Source organism: Sorex araneus, chromosome 6 (genome assembly GCF_027595985.1).
Source record: "Sorex araneus isolate mSorAra2 chromosome 6, mSorAra2.pri, whole genome shotgun sequence".
Lineage (NCBI taxonomy): Eukaryota > Metazoa > Chordata > Mammalia > Eulipotyphla > Soricidae > Sorex > Sorex araneus.
The window spans coordinates 71,145,854-71,167,713 of record NC_073307.1 but is presented as its reverse complement, the minus strand read 5'-3'; the positions used below and the strand labels follow the sequence as shown (position 1 = coordinate 71,167,713).

Sequence of the window (21,860 nt, the reverse complement as noted above, 5' to 3'; positions counted from 1 at the left end):
TTTATAGCTGTATAGTATTCCACTGTATTTGTATATCACTATATCTTTATCTGATCATCTGTCAATAGAATTTGGTTTTTTTCCATGTCATTGAAATTGTATTTGGCTTTAAAATAATCATAGGAATGCACATATCTTTTCAGTTTTACATTTTTGTGCCTTGGAAGAGGTATTGATAATTGGGATCATAGGACTATGAAAACTGTATTTTTAATGTTTTAAGAAGTCAGCATGCTATTTTCCATAGATACTGAAACATGATCACTTCTTGCCACAGGGTACTTGCTCTGCTTCCCATTTCCCACGCTCTCTCTCACCACAATGTGTCTGCAATTTCTTGACCCTCTTGAAGGTCCCCGATCCATATCTCTTTAGAGCATGAGTTCTAAATCTACCTCCACTTGACATACTAAGAGATCCTCCTAAGGCATTAATGACTACCAGAAATTAATAATGTCATAAAGCACTACAATGGTGCTATAAACAGAGAATTTACTGCTCATATTGCTTATAATTTGGAGCTCTATTACCACCAATGATACACTAAGAATAATAGAAAAAAATCAAAGAATTCAGTCTTTCTACCAATAGGGACAGAAGTACAGGTCTTTTCTTGAGTACCTTAGAACACTATAATGTTGCTCAAAGATAGATCTGGAAGCAATGGTTCTTCAGTTTTCAATGAACTGGGTAGATCATTGGAAAAATAAACGAATAAACTCCAAAAAAATTAATGGAAATTAACCGCAACCTACTGAGAGTATCTTGCCCACATGGCAGAGTCTGGCAGGCTACCCATGGCATATTTGATATGCCAAAAACAGTATCGACAAGTCTCACAATGGAGAGACTGGTTACTGGTGCCCACTCGAGCAAATCGATGAGCAACAGGATGACAGTGATACAGTGAAACAATTAACTAAACATAGTAAAGGTAACTAACGAATACAGTAACAGGAATCAGTACTGGATTAGAAGAAGATGGAATTTAATCCTTGTTTTTAAGGACAAGACAAAAATGTCAGCAATGAAGAAGCAGTAATAGAAATAAGAATTTTGAAAAATAATTAAGGTATTTAATGGACAAAATCAAGAAAAACATCTGTGAATTATTGGCATCTCAGAAGAAGAAGAGAATATGCAAAATTGGCTGGCAAAATATAATAGAGATTTTGAGATTTTTCTTAGTCTGGAGAGAGACTTGTGCACTGATCTTGGAGATCCAAAGTATACCAAATAAAATTAACTATAACAGAAAAATATCAAGACAGATTGTAATTAAAATAACAAGAAACAAAGGAAGAGACAGAATACTTAGAGTGAGAAGAGATAAAGCTTCAAGTACAAGGGAAATTACAAACTTCATATCAAATTTCTCAAAGAAAACTCAGCAAGCAAGAAAGGGAAGGAATAATATTGTGAAGTACTGAACAAACTGTACTTTTAACTTCAAATTCTTTATCTGGGAGGTTTTCATTTATATTTGAAGAAATAATAAAAACTTTATTAAAAGCTAAAGATAATTATTGCATCCAAATCACAATTGTAATAAATACTGAATGACTACATGATACCCTATAGTTGCAGCAAGTTGCATTTCATCATCACTTGCAGCTGCAGAATTTTGCATATGAACCACATCCCTATTTATTTATTTTTTTTATTTACTTATTTCATTGACTCACCATGAAATAGTTATTCATGATTGGATTTCAGTCATACAGTGTTCCAATACCCATCCCTCCACCAGTGCACATTTCCCCCCACCCCCCAATCTCCCTCTGTGCCTGAAGAAAGGCAACTTTCTTCTTGCTTGCTCTCCAATCCTCTCCTTTTGTGCGTTATGGCTTGCTACTGGGTGGCAGCTTCGGGTTGTGTACATGACTGCCAGGGCTTCTGGAAGTTTAGAAAGGTAGGGGTAGGAAGCCCACCCTGACCCTGAGAGAGCCTGGAGATTTCAGCCATAAAACATACATACCCGCATTTTCATCACATTAGTGTCTTGGTGAGGTCCATCCTGAGACAGTGGAGGCTGACAGGAGCATAGTAGCAATTTTGGATTGTGGGATCAAGTGGCTGCCAGGGGCTCTTCTTTGGTGGACACCAGGCTGACCCGCCCCTTCTGTTGTACCCCTTTTGTACAGCCTTGTGTAGGTCCAAGATTAATTGCAGTTTCTAGATCTTTTGAGATTTTTTTAATGAGACTTGTGGCATGGCTGATAAATGAGCTTGTGTGTCTGAACCTGAAATGGTTTGTGGGTGTGGTTCCCACACAGCTAACTTTTGGCCATTTAATTTCTCGGGTAGGTTGGTTCTGAGTTGTTAAGTCTGACCAGAGGCACAATGGCAATTTTGGGGTGTCAGTAAACCTGAGGGCACCCATCAGGCTACTGATGCACTCCACCCATGGGTCCAGGTTGACCTGACAGCAATGCCGAGTCCCCGGAGGCCGCCCGTGGCGACAGCAGCATTAGATCTGGCAGGGACCAGAACTGGGCCCAGGGCTGCTATAGTATGTGACTTGGGCACTCTGGGCAGGCTGCAGCCACCAGTCCAACAGACTCTGACTGGGGGGCACACGCTCCCCAGACAGTTGACGCTCAGAGAGGTTTTCCTTCATAATATGCTGCATGCAGTGCTGGCTGGTGTGGGGAGAAAATGATGGTGGAGTGGCTCTGCTGCTGGCAAATTGCCAGGGGCCCCTAGTGGGGACCGAGGGTGTCTTCTCAACTCCTCAGCAACACCGCATTCTGCATCGTGCCAAGTCAGTTCAGACACCTTAAAACTCTGCCACTACCCGTAGCACCATGAGCGGCAGGACCTCCTCCAGCTGGCTTTTGTGCCGCCAAACTCATGTGGTGGACAACCAGCTGTTTTAATTTAATGGTGCTCTTCCTGAGCCAGAATATCCAATGGGCACCCACGCTCACTCATGCAGAAAATTTGTGTCTCCATCTGCTGTTCAGAGCACAGAGAATTGTCATCCCTTCAGCACTTGCTGTTGTGCCACCACCATGTCAGTACCACACCTTTAGTATCCACTCACCCCTCGCTGGACACCTGGGTCGATTCTATCCTACTATTGTACTCAGTGCTATAGCCAGAAAAGATGTGCATGTCCTTTCAAATGAATGTTTTTGTTCCTTGGGCTTAGAAGGTTAAATATTGGATGACCTCACTTATCTTTGGATATAGAATAATATGACAAGGGAACTCAATGTACCAAATGGAATCCTTGGCCCTAGATTATGCAAATTAAAAGATTATGATTAGAGAAAAATGGAGGAGGGAAGTAAGACAAGAGCAAGAATCAGGGACTTTGGACACAGGTGGGTATATATATATGACCAACAGGTTTATCAATCCTGTAAGCATGGAACCAAAACTACAATGATTAAACTGAAACTCAAACATGAATTGTAACTGTATCTCACGGTGATTCAATAAAAAAATAAAAAATAATAATTAAATTTTAAAATGTGCCTGGTAAGGAGGCATTTTGGAACCCAAGAGATCCTGGGACAATTGTGGAGAGAGAAATTTATGCTAGTGGTAGAATTGGTGTTTGAATATTGCTAAATCTCTATTATTGACACATTAGTAAATTAGTGTCTAAATTTAATAGTTATTTTTTGATCAAAGCTGTAGTAAACCAAAATCTCTTACCTTCCAGGACTGTCAGTTTAAATTTGAAGACAAGTACATTGTTTGCACTTGAAGTACACACTGCACAGTTTGTACTTGAAGACAAGTACACTGAATCATGACAAATAGGTCATGATGATTGCATATTTAAGAAGCATGTCAAATATGATGTAGGGATTTTCACTAATCAAATTTACTTATTTTGGACATAAATATCTTTAATTTATGAAACAAAGGAACCAAATGAATGTCCAGTAGCAAAAAAATCCAAAAAAAGTTGGGGCTGGAGAGATACGGTTAGACTCTTCTCTTGCATGTGATCAACCCAGGTTCCATCTCTGGCACTCCCTATAGTCCCTAGAGCTGCCAGAAGTGATCATGAGCACAAATCCACTAGTAGGACTCCTCCCTTTTCATTACGTCGTAGCAACCTACATGTCTGTTCTCTGTCATATAAACAGACCTAGCATCACATTTCCTGAAAATTCTAGGTTTATGGCACTTATTCACAAAGATTCACACCATCAGCATAGTGGGAGCATAGTGAACACAATGAGAAAGACACATAGAAGACAATCAAACTCAGTGAATGAAAACAATAATACAGAAGGTTCAACCAACACCTTACAGTTCTATAAATCCCTAAGAAAATGACTATTCTTTGAGCTCATTAAACTTCCTAACCATGATGTCACTAAAGAAACTCCCACAGGTATTCAGCAAATCACAAAAATTATGAGAGCTGAAAGGAGAAAATGAGAGAAATGAAAAAGATGGTGGGTGGTATTTTAAAACAACAACAAAACACCTCCTTAGAATATCTGAGCAGCAGAATAATAGTAGCTGAGAAAAAGATTAAAGAGCTCCTAGATATAATGCCTTCAGAAACCTTCTAGAAACCTCTAGAAGACAGCAGAAGATAAAAAAGTCAGAAAATAGATGAATCCAAGAGGAACAATATAAAAATTATCAGAATGCCTGAAGAAACAGGAAGGCAAATTCAATGACGGACCAATATTTCAAAAACAAACAAGAATTTCCCAGAGTAAAGGAATACAGGAATCCATATCCAAGAGTACAGAACATTTTTCAATAACTGAAATTTCGATAAAAATCAAACAAGAAATTTTATTCGTGATAACTTTGTGCCTATGAATATGGCTTTGAGTTAAAACAATAATTGCAGTATCTCAGTAGTCAATATATTTTGAATCAATGCATACTTACTTGATTTTCATAATTTAGGACTTAAACCAATCTGTATATTGTTAAATAAATAACAAAAAGCAAAGAGGACTTTTGTTTTGGCACATTAAGGATTCAAACAGAAAGGTTAATGGGTATCATAAGTTTTATCTTCTTAGAAAAGAATAGTCATAGCATTGATTTGATTTTTATTTAAAATGCTTTTGTAAGTATAGCTGATCTAAAACATTATTATTAAATAACTATTACACAAAAAATCACGGAAAAAAACAAGTAAAAAACTCATTTTAAACTTAAAAATCGTTATAAACATTTTATTCATAATTTAATTCAGTGTTTATTCTAAATGTTTAAATTATTTTAAATGATTAAGCTTATTTTCTGTTAAATGCTCTGAAAAGTAAGTGAAATAGTTTCCTTGGATTGGTGTGAATGTCCTTGGAGTAGTGTGAATAGCTCACACTTCCTTGGAGTAGTGTGAACTACTTCCCCCCAGGAAGCCACTATCCAACCAATTCCTTCTGTTTCTGTAGAACTGAATAGAAGCGAAAAATATCTATTCTTGTTTCTAAAATTTATGTCAGATAAGTAGGTTATGTATCAATTCTATCTACAGGGAAAAAATAACCATTAGCAAGTAAGCTAATGAGCATTTAAAGTTAAGTGGAGGAAATTAAACCCATTAATTAAGATAAATGTAAAAACATTTTTATAAATACCAATTTCATTTTTTTTGCTTATTTTGGGACTGGAAATTGAGTTATATAGTATTGCGCCTTCGATAAATTTTTATTCATTCAATAGAAATCGAGTAAATTGTAATACATTTTTAATAAACTTTATTGCTTCATTAAATAAATAAAATACCAATGAAATTCTGTTCAACTATACAAAAAAATGAAATCAGGCAATCTGCTACTATCTGAATGGAACTAGACTGTATCTTACCAAGTCAAGGCAGTTACAAAGAGAGGGACATATATACAGAATGATTTCTCTCATAAGTGGAATATAAAGAAGCATAGTATGGAAGTAACAAATGCCCAATAGCAACAGATCCTGAGAGCCGCCTGCAGAACCGATCTTACCAAAGGAGGGGTTTGTATCTATAAAGATGGGGAACTTTTAGACGTGGGATAGCAAAATAATTTATCTTTCTGTAATTAATGAGAACTCTAATATAAGTTAAAACATCAGAGCCTTATTTTTTTCTATTTTATTTATCTCTTTTTCAGCACCTAATGTGGCACCATCAGATGTAGGAGGTGGGGGTGGAAGCAACAGAGAACTGACCATAACATGGGCTGTAAGTATTAATAAATTGCACTTATAAATAAATTGCATACATGCGAGTTGTTTTACCTATACTTAAACCCATTTTCTTTTCTGAACTAAATTAAAATTGAGACAATTACTAAATTTTCAGAATAAATTACTAAATTCTTCTTTAGTCAATTCCTTTCATATTTTACCTGACTTACTACTACTCAGTGTAAGTTCTGCATGCTAATAAATCTCTTGATTTTAATGGTTAAATAAGTATTTAATTATCTAATTACAGAGATGTTCTGAATCCATTTTGTCCTGGTAACTCTATTAACATTTTGGGTATTTTAAACTACAGAGTCAACTGGAAAATAAACACTTTCATGTCAGTATCTGTTTTTCAAGTAAAAGACTATTTATTGGAGCCCGAAGTGATATACAGCAGATAGGGTATAGCTGGTTGGGTTTGACCACAATACCCATATGGTCCCCTGAACACCACAGGAGTGATTCCAGACCTTGGAGCCAGGACTGAGCCCTGAACACTACCAGATAGAACCGAAAACCCCCAACAAAAAAGTTCTCGCTTAAGAAAACGAACTTAATTTGATCACTTGTATCATGGGATAAATTTTTATAAATTTAGTTATTGAATACTTTTTTATTTTGAGGTAGCATCATCTACAGTAGTATCAATATCTGTGCTTTTGTCATACAAAATTGCTCCACTGCTAATACCACCAATGCAAAGCCCCACCACTGTCCCTGGTTTGCTCCACCCTTCATCATTTGAATACCTTCTTTTATCTTTATAGTACAAAGGTTTGTTTTCATTGCACGTTGCCATTTCCTTATATATATATATATTTACATACTGCACATAAGTGAGATTGTTTGAAATTTGTCTTTCCTCTGATTTCTATATCCATCAAGCTCTAGCAAAGGGAAATATTTTGTCTTTTCTTTACTCCACTGTATTTTTTAAAATGTTTCTTTTTATTTTTTTAAGAACTGTGATTTACAATGTTATAGGTAGTTGAATTTTAGGCAACACCAATCCCATCACCAGTGTCATCTTACCTCCATTATGATATATAGGCCACAATGTTTTTCATTAAGCTCTCCTTGACCATTCTAGTGTTCCTAGATTTGGGCATTGTCAGTTGTCAGCACTTCAGAGAAAATGAGTGTGCCCCTACCTTTTCACACTAATGATTCTGTCTTCTGAAGCTCTCAACCAAGGAGTTGAATTACTTGTTATACTGGATGGAGTTTGAAGTTTATCAGAATATCTCTATACTATTGTGTTTACCCAGGTGTGTGTAATCCCATCAACGGCCAACATCCAGAGAGAGACTTAAAAGCAAGCTCTCAGAAGCGATATCTTTAACCTATTTCTCCCTCTGGGAAAAACTGGCAATCTTCTGAGAGTTTCCTGCCCACATGGGACAGCTTTGCAAGCTTCCCATGGTATATTCATATGCGAAATCCAGTAACTAGCTGGATCTCATTCCTCTGACCCTGAAGAGCCCCCAGTGCAACAACATTAGGAGGGCCGAGTCGAGATAGACTTCTAAGATCTCAGGGAAAGGACGAAATGAGATGTTACTGAGCCCGCCTGAGAAATCGGTTATTAACCGGATTTCGGGATTCATGATTTGTGATTGTGTTTAGATATTGAACTAAGCAACAGTCTCACCAACTGTGAGTGAGGATTATTTTTTCACTGTGTATCTGTCATCTCAGGTTTTTTTTTTGTACCTTTTGTTTCATCTACTCTCCCATATTTTCATAGGGTTCTTTGCTGTACTTTGGGAGTATTTTAATGTCTTGAATGTTAAGGTGTGAAAATGTTTTCTCCCATTCAGTAGGATGTTGTTTCATATTAGTCATCATATTTTAAAAATCTTGTCGGACTGGAGCGATAGCACAGCAGCTAGGGCGTTTGCCTTGCACACGGCCGACCCAGGTTTGATCCCTAACATCCCATATGGTCCCCTGAGCACTGCCAGGAGTAATTCCTGAGTGCAAAGCCAGTAGTAAACCCCTGTGCAGCGCAGGGTGTGACCCAAAAAGCCAAAGAAAAAAAAAGGTCTTTGTGTTACTTATTAAGTGACAAAAATGTTACAGAGAAAGAGAATTTTACAAGTTGTCTGACTAGGTAAGAGCTTTTTATATTATCTACTTGGCCATTTGTCTAGATATTTCTCATTGCCTCTTAGTTTTCTGTGAGCCTGAGGTCTGGGACAGAATTTATGATCTTGGGAAATTGTTTACTTTCCATTCTCAGAAAGAGCCCAGGAATTTATTTTGACTGTTTCAGTTGCAGCTAAAATGGAACTGCGCACAGCCGCTGGTAAAGGGAGCAGGGGCTCCCTCTTCCGATATGATCATTGCTGTTAATAGAAGAACATGGATTATGTTCCAGAATATTTTGAAGACTTCAAATTAGGTTATATATATTTAGAAAGTTATTATTTTTGCCCTTTTTGCTTGTTTGCTTTAATTTTGAGGCAATACTTGGCAATGTTAGGGGTTACTTCTGGCTCTGCACTCAAAAGTCATTCCTGCAGATGCTCAGAGATCATATGGGATGTTCAAGATCCAACGTGGGTTGGCTGTATGCAAGGCACCCACCTTACCTGCTGCGTTCTGACCCCTGTGTAAACATATTTTGTATATGATAAAGTGCATTTTAAGTAAGATAAGTTCGAATGATCATGTAAGATACAAAAATGAAGTTAGAGTTTCATATTGGCCTGATATTAACCTCTCGGAGTATCTGACTCAAGGTCAGATGAGGAATTTACAAAATTCTATAATCATTTTTCTTATTCCAGAGTTTTAAAATCTATAATAGAACCCAAGAACAATTAGTTGTTGAAAACCCAGAGCACATTTTGTTACATAATTGATAATTTGATAACCGTGTAATTACTGTGCAACTGGGTGGAGATTCTTATATTTCTGTTCATTCATGCTTTACATAAATATATTAGAATATTTGTGTTATATTTTTCTCAAATATTTTTTGAGACATTATGATTTTCTGGTTAAAACATAAATACACAGATTGTATATTTTCTGGCTAAAAGGCTAACTGATTTATATAACTAGTGTTTATATAACTAGTTTTAAGTTAGATTTCATTAATAATGATTTGTTATAGCAACGGCAGATTTGACTTCTGGGAAACTGAGGTGTAATAATAGGAATATACCTCTGAGGGCAGAGTGGAAAAAGCTTTCCACAGTGGGAAGTGGCTTTCTGGGTAACGTGAAGTAGGGATGTTTTCCATAACCTTCTTCCCAAGTTATTTACACAAATAGGAGTTAATGTGTTTTTTCTCCCCCCACTACCCGGGGAAAAGCACTGAATTTATGGTGGTCCATTCTTGAATTCCTAAAGCAGCCTTTGTGTGAGCATTCTTGGGGTCTCTACTGCCAGGGAGAGGTCCTCTTCTTTCCACAGTAGACAGTTGCCTCTCTCCTGTGCTCTGTCCAGGAATTTTGCATTTCAGTGGCTTTCCTGGCTCCTGAGATGTTTTTATTTTTCTTTTTATCTCTGAAGTCTTATGGCTAGTTTAGTTTTCAAAGTCTTTTCAACATGTTTTACCAGGGTTCCTATTATCTCTGCCTGCAACAATTCTATACAGATATTCTAGAGTCTGTATGAGGTTTTGACTAGTCTTCCAACTAAAAGAAATTCATTTTCTCATTTCTTAAATGATACTTGAAGCATTATTATAGGTTCTAGGAATAATAAGGTAAAACAAAACTTACCTCCAAAAGGGTCCCTCTCAAAATTTATACTGTAGTAATTAAGACCGGACTGGAGCGATAGCACAGCGGGTAGGGCATTTGCCTTGCCCACAATGACCAGGGTTTGATTCCTCCGCCCCTCTCGAAGAGCCCAGCAAGCTACCGAGAGTATCCTGCCCGCACAACAGAGCCTGGCAAGCTATCATTGGCATATTGGATATGCCAAAAACAGTAACAAGTCTCACAATGGAGATGTTACTGGTGCTCCCTTGAGCAAATCGATGAACAACGGGAGGACAGTGCTACAGTGCAGTAATTAAGACAGACATTAAAGTATACAAACTAGTAAAGTATATAGTGTTTGGTCATGATAGAGTAAAAAGAAAAAAACAATTTTAGGAGGTAGTTTATTGTGAAATGAAATTGAAATTAGCTTTGTGTGCACAGTGAAAACATTAAGTAAGAGATTGTTATCCTGAGAGAGTGAAGGAATGGACCTCTGGTTTGATAGTAGAGCATTTTAAATTGAAAAAACAACAAAAAAAAATGATAAGTTCTGAAGCTGGAGAGATACTATACACTTGCCTTGCATGTGTCAACCCAGTTTCTATCCCAGCATCCTGTATGGTCCTTAGAGCATTGCAAGGAGTAATTTCTGAGTGTGGGCTGGAGTGATAGCACAGCGGGTAGCACGTTCACCTTGCATGTGGTTGACCCAGGTTCGATTCTTCCACTCTCTTGGAGAGCCTGGCAAGCTATCGAGAGTATCCCACCTGCACGGCAGAGCCTGGCAAGCTACCCGTGGCGTATTCCGTATTCGATATGCCAAATACAGTAACAACAAGTCTCACGATAGAGATGTTACTGGTGCCCACTCGAGCAAATCAATGAACAACGGGATGACAGTGACAGTGACAATTTCTTTTTTTTTTTTTTAATTTTATTGAATCACCATGTGGAGGGTTACATAGTTCTCAGGATTATGTCGGTTATACAATTCTCAAACACCCTTCCCTTCACCAGTGCCCATCTTCCATCACCAACCCCCCCAGTATACCTGCCGCCCCCTCCCACCTCCCCAGTCCCCACCCTTGTACATGATAAGTTTCACTTCGTTTATGCCTTATCTCGATTACATTCCATGTTTCAACACACAACTCACTACCGTTGTTGGTGTTTCCCCCAAAAAAGGAAAGCAGTCCTATTGCCAAGGAGGCATTTGATAGTTCTCCACTGCTAAGAATATAGAGATTTTAAGTCCCGCTGTTTGTTACATAACTTTTCTTTTTCCCCCTTGCCCCGCTCCACCGAGTTCATGCCTGTTTAGTAATTGCCACGCTGCCTGACAAGGGAAAAGAAAACGAAAAGCATGGTTATTTCCCGTCATCGGCAGGCGTGGGGCTCTGGCTTAGTTGATAGACTAGTAGAGTGTCTGCAAGCAGTTTCTGGAACCGAAGGGCTTGCGCTGGTATCGGCTCTGGCTCGAGATTCCACCAGCGTCCCACTGTTCCATATACATAATTTTTCCCCTTATATCCCATTCCCACGCCACCAGGTCTGTTTGCTTAATGGACATCACACTGTAGTTGACGACACGCCGCGTTTCTTCCCGAGAAAGAAGAAAATTTCTTCTCAGCCGGCGTGGGGATATAGCTTAGTTCAGTCTAGAGAGATGGCTACCACTTTGATTGCCTTCAATATTTCAGCAACAGACTTACTATTCTTGTTAGGATCTCCCACAAAAGTCCGACCCATTAAAAAGGGACATATTACATATTGCTGATGCTAAGATGACATTAGGTTTTGGGTTTCTGTATAAAGTCCAGGGAAAGTACCAGAAATAACATCACTACAAACTTTTACCCTTTTATGGTGCTCATAAGATGGAGAAGCCTAGAGAGAGGCTCGGCGTCTCCATTTTGCGCTCAGGAAAACCGTGAATCCTGCGCTGTGCTCAGGAGGGAGGAGTGGAGAGAGAGAGAGGTTAAAAGAATTGGGGGATGCCCGGTTCCCACTGTTTCAGCGCACCGTGGGGTCTCTGGTCCCATGCCGGAATTAGTTCAGTGGGCTGTTTGGAGTCCAAGGGCACTTCCTTGGGCTCTTCCATCATGCTCGCTCCACAGCAGGGTCCAAAGGGCGACAGTGACAATTTCTGAGTGCAAAGCCAGGAGTGACCCCAAAACACCCAAAAATTGGGAAGTACCTGGGATACTCCATGAATAGCAAGTTTTGTAAATAAAGTCATCAAGTGTTTGTGCATGTTTTGCCTGGCACAACCAAGAAGCACTAACCTATGAACTAAATATTTTTATTTTTAATACAATGAACATGCATCATGTGACGTTGGTGGGCCCTCAGGGGACTTAAATGAGATAGAGGAGAGACAGTCTCTCCTGATCCACCTCTGCCACTTCAGAACTGGCTAGGGAGGCTCTGACTGACACAGTCAGCCGTGAGCTGCTGCACAGCATGAACCTGAGTCCTGTCAATCAGCCGTCACCTCACTCTCCCACTAGGTAGTCGTCAGGCCACACCAGACGTCCACTTGTTCTGCACCCGATTTCTTGGGGAGCCCTGCACTTAGGCTGGAGCGAGGAATTGCTCTTCGCAGGAAAGCAAAGTCAGTCTAAGGCCTTCCAGGTTTTTGTTGTTAGAGAAAAGAATTTCAGGAGACAACAGTGAAGAACAACAGATTTTATCTAGAGGTTTTCTGAGGAAGAGAAAAGGGGAGAAAGAGAGTGGTGTGTTCAAGAGAGTGTGGGGTTCTCCAAAGGCATAGAGCCCCAGTACGTCTCCCGTGGAAGACACTTGTGCTTGGCCACATGCACAGAAACAGCACATGGGCTGGGCAGCATATGCACATGCTTCCTTTGTTCAAGGTGACTTTTATAGGGTTTTTCCCAAGTTGCCACATGTGGGGCTTTCTAGCTACATAAGAGTCTGTTGCTAACGGTGGTTGCCTAGGGGTAGATGTCTTTGTTGAAACTCCTTTTCTTGACCTTTGTTCCTGTTGAAACTTCTATTCGAGGGTGGGTCCAGCTTTCTCTTGTCTGGGCTAGCTGCCAGTAAAGATCTTAGCAGGTCAGAGACCCTCTGTAATGTGGGTCCTGACAGCCTTTGGGCTTCCAGGGAATTCCATTGCCATGAGGACCCTTGCTATCTGGCTGCCTACATCACATGCATATCGTAATTGTTATTTGTGTGTAATTTTCCCCATTATGTCACTAAAGTGCTTTTATATTATAATTTCTGTTTAGCCTTTGTCAAGAGAATACCACTATGGCAACAATTTTGGTTATATAGTGGCATTTAAACCATTTGATGGGGACGAGTGGAAAAAAGTCACAGTTACTAATCCAGACACTGGCAGATATGTCCATAAAGATGAGACCATGCGACCATCTACTGCATTTCAAGTCAAAGTTAAGGCCTTCAACAACAAAGGAGATGGACCTTACAGCCTCACTGCAGTCATTAACTCAGCCCAAGATGGTAGGTAAACACACATACACGCATACCCCCCCCCCCACACACACACACAAAGAGCCAGAGAGGAAAAATTTAATTCACTGGTATGTATTTTGTTTTCTGTCTTTAGAATCTTATATCTTAATAGTAATACTGTGCATTTTCTAAGTGAGTATTATTTTGAGCTTAAATACAGTGTCAATCTCTCCATTGACATTTTTTCCCTTTTTTATCCTTTTAATGCTTGATTTAGACCTCTGTTCTGATTTTTGGATTATAATTTTGCAGTTAGAAATTCTTTATACTTATTTGGAAACTCATTATATTTATTCATTCATAAAATCATTGCTTGGAAATTCTTTAACATGTGCTGGTTTATTTTACAGTTACCCCCTTTGTATCCAAAATCTATGTATTTAACACTTATGTAACATTTTGTCATTACAGTAAGTGCTGAAATTTTATTTAAAGGAATATAGTAATTTCCTTTATTTAAAGAAATGAAATGAAAAGATGAATAAGAAAAACACTTGAATTTTTTTTTTCTTGGAAAGAAACGTTTGTGTTGGAGACCATTATGGTGAAAAAATAAAAAAGCAACAATAGATACTTTCTTTGCTTTTAAAAGAAACTTTAACTGAGCCAAATGTGTTCACAGAGAAGTTTATATATCTATGATATATAATATTTAATTCAGATTAAATATAATTATTTTGATTACTCTACTTTCCTATTTAAGCTGCTTAAATACTTTCCTATTTAATAATTATTTAATAAATAAATAATTATTTATTTTCAAATTAAAGAGATCTTTCCACTAGGTAAATAATAGGCTGGAAGATGAATAGATATTTACTTGTCTGTTGACCTGTAACATTTGTCTTAAGCCTAGTTCCCCTTTGCATATGTGTGAAGCACAAAGGGGAAAGTTAAAAAACTTAAAATTATGTGATGTTCTCCTCTGAAGTCTTAGAGGACAAATATTGCTAGTTTACTCATTTATATTATTTTCCTACAAATAGACTTTTGTTTTGCTCTTCAAGCTTATTTTCTCTTTTGAACTTAGATTTCCCCTCTTTCTCTAAAGTCTCATCTTCCTAAGTTTAATTCAATAAAAACTAATTTGCTTCTCCAAAAATAAACTTTCAACTGTCCCAATAGAGTTATCATAACTCAAGAGTTACTAGCTTTCATATTTTACGCAAAACCTATTATTACGGGCTGGAAAGATGAGAGTACAGGGGTAGGGTGCTTGTCTTGCAGCATCCCATCCCAATTTGATCCCTGGCACACCTTCTGGTCCCCTGAACCTGCCAAGAGTGGCTCCTGAGCACAGAACCAGGAGTAAGCCTGAGCACTGCCAGGTGTGAACCCAAACCCATGAAAATAAATAAAGAAAAACTAATATGTATTCAAATTCTTCCATATTTTTTATTTCTAATACAAATAAGAAAAGTTATATATATAATGTATCTATACACATGCATATTTTTATATTTATTGTACTAAATGCACAGAAAATAAAACATAAACTTCATTAAATTATAACTAAGTCAAGACCTTTAGCACTAAATTATAAATCTTACATTCTCCATGTTATGATTCACTTTGATTTAATTTTAATAGCATAACTCCAAAGAGTGCATCTCAGAGAAAATAAAAGTAGACGTATTTTTGCAGTACTTTTAAAGTATTTTTAACCTCACATAATATATCATTTATTTTATTTAATGTGTAAGTAATTTATTTGATGTGCTTTATGTGTTTGGTGTGTTTTATTTGATGTGTAAATAATTTACTAAAAAGTCATCTTTTAGTCATGGCAATCTGTATTTGATTATCCTTCTTTACTGTCTTTCATGAATCTCCTAAAATCTGCATGTGCTGAAACTTACATAAGTATTGATTATTTTTTCTGGAAAAGCCACAGTCATAGTACCAAATTTCTTTTGATTTGGAAAGACAACAGTATTTTATGTGCATAATAGTTTTAACAATAAAGTGGATTATTGCTGACTTATGAAAGATATTAAAAATAATCTCTTCTACTTAACAATCTTTTTTTACTTAAAATTTACTTTGAGTGATTTTTTTCTCTTTGGTTTTGTGGGCCACACCTGGCGGTGCTCAGGGACTAGTCCTGGCTCTGCACTCAGAAATTATTTCTGGCAGGTATGGGGCCCATATTGATACTAGGAATAGAACTTAGCTAAGCTGTGTGCAAAGCAAGTAAGGCAAGTGTCTTACCTGCTATACTATCTCTTTGATCCCAGCTTTCCCTAACTTTCTTAAGGATATAGTTTAGATTTTCACTGAACAGAGGCCTTTATGATACATATTTGATTTGATGCTAAATTGGTAGATTAGACTTCATAAAAGATTTCCTGGAGCCTCTTAAATGGCTGACTTGTGTTCTATCCATGGAACTAACATATGCCTTCTGAGCACTGTGAGTTGTGATCCCTAGGTAGAGAACCTGGAGTAAACCTTGAGCACTGCTGGGAGTATACCAACAACCTTTTTAAAAAAAATTTTTATTAGTGAATCACCGTGAGGTACAGTTACTGACTTACAAACTTTCGTGCTTGCATTTCAGTCATACAATGGTCAAGTACCCATCCCTCCACCAGTGCCCATTCTCCACCACTAATGGTCCCAGCATCTCTCCTACCACCCCCACTTCATCCTCCCAACACCCCACCCCGCCTCTGTGGTAGGGCATTCCCTTTTGCTCTCTCTCTCCTTTTTGGTGTCCAACAACCTTTTTAAAAGAAAAAATTAAAGCTTCCAGAGTCCAAATACAGTGGATGTCACAACTTTTTAAAGAATTATTTCTGTTTAACTTGGACTTAAATGAGAATTGTTTTCCTCTAACCCACAGAAATACAAAGAGATAATTGAATATCAATTGATAAAAGTGAAGATATTCATACTAAACATCCTATTTTTGACAACATAAAATTGATTACTTCAATACAAAGAATTAAATTTGTGTTAACAGACTTTATTAAGCAGATTAGGAGAATGATGAAAAAAGCAATATATTTTTGTAAAATTATGTTTGAGTACTTACTTGAATATTGTGTATGTATATGAATATATGTCTATATCTTTGGTGACAATGAGATAAAATTATTAGTAAGAATAGAGGTAATAGTTGTATTTATTTTATATTAGTATCTTAAAAATACTGGAAATTTAACATAAGTTTAATCCAGCCATATATTTAAGAAACAGTGCTATTTGAATTTAAGTATCTTATATAAGAATATAATGTTCTCATCAAATTACAGCCCCCAGTGAAGCCCCAACAGAAGTAGGAATAAAAGTCTTATCATCCTCTGAGATATCTGTTCATTGGGAGCATGTTATAGAAAAAATAGTGGAAAGCTATCAGGTGAGTTCAACATCTGTCAATTGAAGTACATTTATTCATGAATTATATTTGTATAGCTTATTGAATTCCTTTGCCTTTTTTTAAAATCGAATCACCATGAGATACAGTTAAGAAGCTTTCGTGATCGTATTTCAATTTTCCAACACCCATCCCTCCGCCAGTGTACATTTCCCACCACCAGATTCCCCCATATCTCTCCTGCCACCCTCTCTGCCCAAACCTCGCCCCTCCCCCCAGTCTGCTTCTATAGCAGGCAGTTTTCTTGTCTCTCTCTCTCTCTCTCTCTCTCTTTTTGGAAATTATGGTTTGCAGTACTGATACTGAGAGGTCATCTTGTTTGATCCTTTATCCACTTTAAGCACACATCTTGAATCCAGAGTGATCCCTTCCAATCATCAATCATTGTCATAATTGACCCTTCTCTTTCTCCCGGTCCTTGAAGCAGGATTCCAACTGAGGACCATTCATCAGGGCCCTTGTTTCTACTGTCCGTAAGTGGTAGTCTCATACTTTTTTTTTCATATCCCACAAATGAGTGCAATCATTCTATATCTGTCCTTCTTCTGACTTACTTCACTCAGCCTGATACTCTCCATGTCCATCCATTTATAAGCGAATTTCACGACGTCATTTTTTTCTAACATTATGTAGATGTACTATAGTTTCTTTAACTGGTCATCTGTTCTCAGGCACTTGGGTTGTTTCCAGATTCTGGCTATTGTGAAAGTGCTACAATGAACACAGATGCAGATTTCATTTCTACTGTGTGCTTTTTCACCGTGGAGGTATATTTCAGAGTGGTGTTGCAGAGTCCTGTACAATACTAGAAGCTCAATTTCTAGTTTGTTGAGGAATGCCCATATAGCTTTATGTTGCACGCCGCTTCGACCAGCAAAGAAACACGCAACCCAGACATTCTTCTTAAACAGCGATTTATTCAGGGACCTTTTCATGCATTGGGGAAGAAGGGGAACGAGGAACATCTACCTAGGCGGCTTCCGCCCTTATATATCCCTCTCGCTTCTTGTTTATGCCCAAGTATCTACAGCTGATAGGCTAGTTACACCTCGTGGGCGTGACAGGACATCCTGTTTCCTTATTAGGAGTTGTTTTCGAAGCACGGTGCAATAACAGGAAACAGGTGTTGTTTTCGAGGCACGGTCCCCTGGAGGCTCTCCACAGTTCGGCATTCCCACCAACAGTGAAGGAGGGTCCCTTTGTCTGCAGCTGCACCAGTACTGGTTATTCTTATTCTTTTTGATGTGGGCCAGTCTCTGTGGTATAAGGTGATCTCTCATTGTTGTTTTGATTTGCATCTACCTGATTAGCAGTGTAAAGAATTTTTGGCCATTTGTATATCTTTGAAAAATTTTCTGTTTCTGAAACTTTTCTGAGAAAAAAAAAGTTTTCATTTTTTCTCCCCATTTTTTGATGGGGTTGGAGGCTTTTTTCCTTATAAAGTGCTATCAGTGCCTTATATACCTTGGATATTAACCCCTTATCTTATTGGTATTAGGTAAATAATTTTTCCCATTCTATGGGCTGTTTCTATACCTTGGTCATCCTTTTTTTTTTCTTTTTGGGTCACACCCAGTGATGCTCAGGGGTCACACTTGGCTCTGCACTCAGGAATTACCCCTGGCCGTGCTCAGGGGACCATATGGGATGCTGGGAATTGAACCCAGGTCGGCCGTGTGCAAGGCAAACGCCCTACCCGCTGTGCTATCACTCCAGCCCCCATCCTTTCTTTTGAGGTTCAGAAGCTTCTTAGCTTAATGTAGTCCCATTTGTTTATCTTTGGTTCCACTTTCTTGGTCAGTGCTGTTTTATCTTTAAAAATGCCTTTAATGACATGGAGGATTCTGTCTATGTTTTCCCCCATGTACATTATAGATTCAGGACTAATATTGAGGTCTTAAATTCATTTTGAACTGACTCTTGTGCCTGGCATTAGACAGAAGTGTGAGTTCATTTTTTTTTTTTTTTGCATCTAGCTCTCCAGTTTTCCCAGCACCATTTGTTAAAGAGGCATTCCTTGCTGTACTTCATATTTCTTACTCTTTTGTTAAAGATTAAGTGATCAGATATTTGAAGATGCCTGTCAGTATTGTGTCTCTTTTTATGGAATTTGTCATTCTAATTGTGTTATGTCTCAGAGTCTTTTTATTAGGGTCTCTTTTAGCTGGTACCCCTTAGGCTTCTCGGATCTGGATGCCTGCATTCTCCAGCTCTGAGAACTTTTCAGCAATAATGTCTTTAACTGTTGCTGCCTCATTGGGTTGCCTCCCTGCCTTCTGGTACTTTAATGATTCTTATATTGTTCCTCTTGAATTCATCCCATATGTCTCTTACTGACCCTTGAGCTTTTTTAAAGTCTTTTTCCATCTTCTGTTGTTCCCTGTATGTTTCTGCAGTTCGTCTTCAAGCTCACTGGTTCTATCTTTGACTGTTTTCATTTTATTGTTGAGAACACATAATGAGTTTTTTATTTCATCTACCACATTTTTTGTTAGTGACACTTCTGATTGTAGTTTTTTAAATTTCTGTTCTCATTTCCTCCTGTATATTATTTACTGTTCATTCCACTGTTTTCTTTGGGGAGTACTACCATTTTGATAATGTAAATCATCCTTAACCATAAGCAGGGGTTGTGTCTCCATTTCCTAGTGACCTCTTTTATTTCCTGAAGTAGTGTTTTATAGTTTTCTTTGTATGGCTCCTTCACCTCTTTAGTTAAACTGATTTTGAGGTACTTGATTTTCTGAAGCGCAGCTGTGAACAAGATTGATTTTATAATATCTCTTTGTTCTCTTTCATTATTTGGTTATAGGAAAGTCATGGACTTTTCGGTATTGATTTTGTGACCTGCCACTTTACTATACAAACCTATTGTTTTTAGGAGCTTTTTTTGTAGAGTCTTGAGGATTTTTAAGTAGATTATCATGTCATCTGCAAATAGTAATAGCTTGATTTTTTTCTTTTATATATGGATGCCCTTGTTATCTTTTTTTTTTTTGCCTAACTGCTATGGCAAGTACTTCTAGTACTATATTGAATAGAAGTGGGCAACCTTGTCTTGTCCCTGATCTTAGAGGGAAAGTTTTAGTTTTCCCTCATTGATAATAATGTCTGCTGTGGGATTTGTGGCTTTGAACATACTGAGGAAAGTTCCTTCAGTACAAAAAAACTTCCATTTTGTTGAGTTGTTTTTTTTTTTAATCTTAAATTGGTGCTGATCTTCTCAAATGCTTTCTCTGCAACTATTGATATAATTATAGGGTTTCCTCTTTACTTTTATTGATATGGTGTATTATGTTGATTGACTTGTGAATGTTAAACCATCCTTGCATCTCCAGGATGAATCCTACTTGGTCGAGGTGTATGATCTTTTTATAAGTTGTTGGATTCTGTTTGCTAGTTATTTGTTGAGGATCTTTGCATCTGTGTTCATCAGGGATATTGGCCTGTAATTCTGGTTTTTTTTAGTGGTGTCTCTGTCTGATTTTGGTATCAGGGTGATATTCACCTCATAGAAACTGAAAGTATTTCTCTTTCTTCAGTTTCCTGGAACAGAATTGGGAGAAGGTCCTCTTTAAAGATTTGGAAGAATTCACTAATGAATCCATCTGTGTTCACTTTTGTTTGGGGGGAAACTTTTGATTACTATATCAATGTCCTCAGTAGTATAGGTATATTCAGGTATTCCAAATCTTCTTGGGTCAGCCTTCGGAGATTATAGGAGTCCAGGAATTTATTCATTTCTTCAAGGTTCTCCTGTTTTGTGGCATAAAAATTCTCAAAGTAGCCTCTGATGATCCTTTGAATTTCTGTGGTTTTTGTTGTGATGTCCCCTTTCATTTCTGATTGTTTGTAAGTGTGTTCTCTCTCTCTCTCTCTCTCTCTCTCTCTCTCTCTCTCTCTCTTCCCCCCCCCATGAGTCTTGCTAGTGGTTTATCAATTTTGTTATTTTCTTGAAGAAACTGCTCTCGATTTCACTGATCTTTTGGATTGTTTTTTGGGCTTCTAGTCATTAATTTCCATTCTAAGTTTTATTATTTCCTTCCTCCTCTCTAGTTTGGGTTCCTTTTGTTGGTCATTTTCCCAGATCTTAAGCTGTGAAGTTAAATTACTAATATGGGCTCGCCCTACTGCTGTGCTATTGCTCCAGCCCCCACCTCCTGTATCTTTTTGGGTTGGTCTTTAGCTTTTGGGGTCCCACCCCAGCCATGCTCAGGGCTTTCCTCTGACTTTGATCCAGTGTAGTAAATGTTCTTTAGAATCCTGAAGGCAGGTAAACAGTTGCAAAAAAAAAAAAAATCAGCAAAGTAATAATATTTACAGTTAAACAAACCTTTTAAGACAATCTTATAAAATACTAAATTTCCAATTTTTATGAAGCATTTTTAATTAAAATGCACTGTTAAAATATTAATTCCAGAGTTCCTGAGCAATAGTGCAGCAGGTAAGGTGTTTGCCTGGCACACTGCTGACCTGGGTTCCATCTCCTGCACCATATACCATCCCATAGGCACCATCAGGAGTAACTCCTGAGTGCAGAGTCAGGAGTAATTCCTGAGTATCTCAGGGTGTTGCTAAAAACAAAACAAGAGAATCATTCTGATTTGGAGAGAGAGTAACAAAGAGACTGCCTTGGGTGTGACTAACCTCAATTTGATTCCCAGCACTCCATGTGTCCCGTGAGCACTGCCAGAAATGGCCCCCTCAAACCTTATGTGCATATACGAATACATATATATATACATAAACATAAATATGTAAAATATTTAGGCCACACCCCAGCTGGAGGCCTCCAGCATCGTCTGCCCCTCGGCTGCCACTTGCAGTGCTGCCTTCTCATTTGCCGCCTTCCAACAGGTGACCCCATGTGTTCAGTGTATTCGTGTCCTGGACCAGTGCCAGGCGTGGGGGCCCAGTGGTCACATGTGCCCCCACCTTCTTGCAGCTTGTGTATCCTGATCTAGCTTTGACTCCTGGCTGAGCACTTACAGCTGGGTGCTGTAGCCAGGCTCCTCAAATCCGTGGCCTCCAATATTTTTTACCAAATTTTCTTCTACAGAAATATCTTTTGATCATTCCATTAGCCATGTAGTGGTGAC

The 21,860-nt window shown here is 38.1% G+C and overlaps 1 protein-coding gene across 5 annotated transcripts in view; it reads left to right on the top strand.

The window, feature by feature from the left end:
• The window catches only part of CNTN1 (contactin 1), a 336,636-nt gene that overhangs the window by 278,774 nt on the left and 36,002 nt on the right, over positions 1-21,860 (top strand). For all 5 annotated transcript variants that reach the window (XM_055143917.1, XM_055143916.1, XM_055143918.1 and 2 more), the window contains 3 exons: positions 6,087-6,157; positions 13,136-13,370; positions 16,640-16,743. In XM_055143917.1, coding sequence (XP_054999892.1) covers positions 6,087-6,157; positions 13,136-13,370; positions 16,640-16,743 — 410 coding nt within the window. The remainder of the gene's footprint in view (positions 1-6,086; positions 6,158-13,135; positions 13,371-16,639; positions 16,744-21,860) is intronic.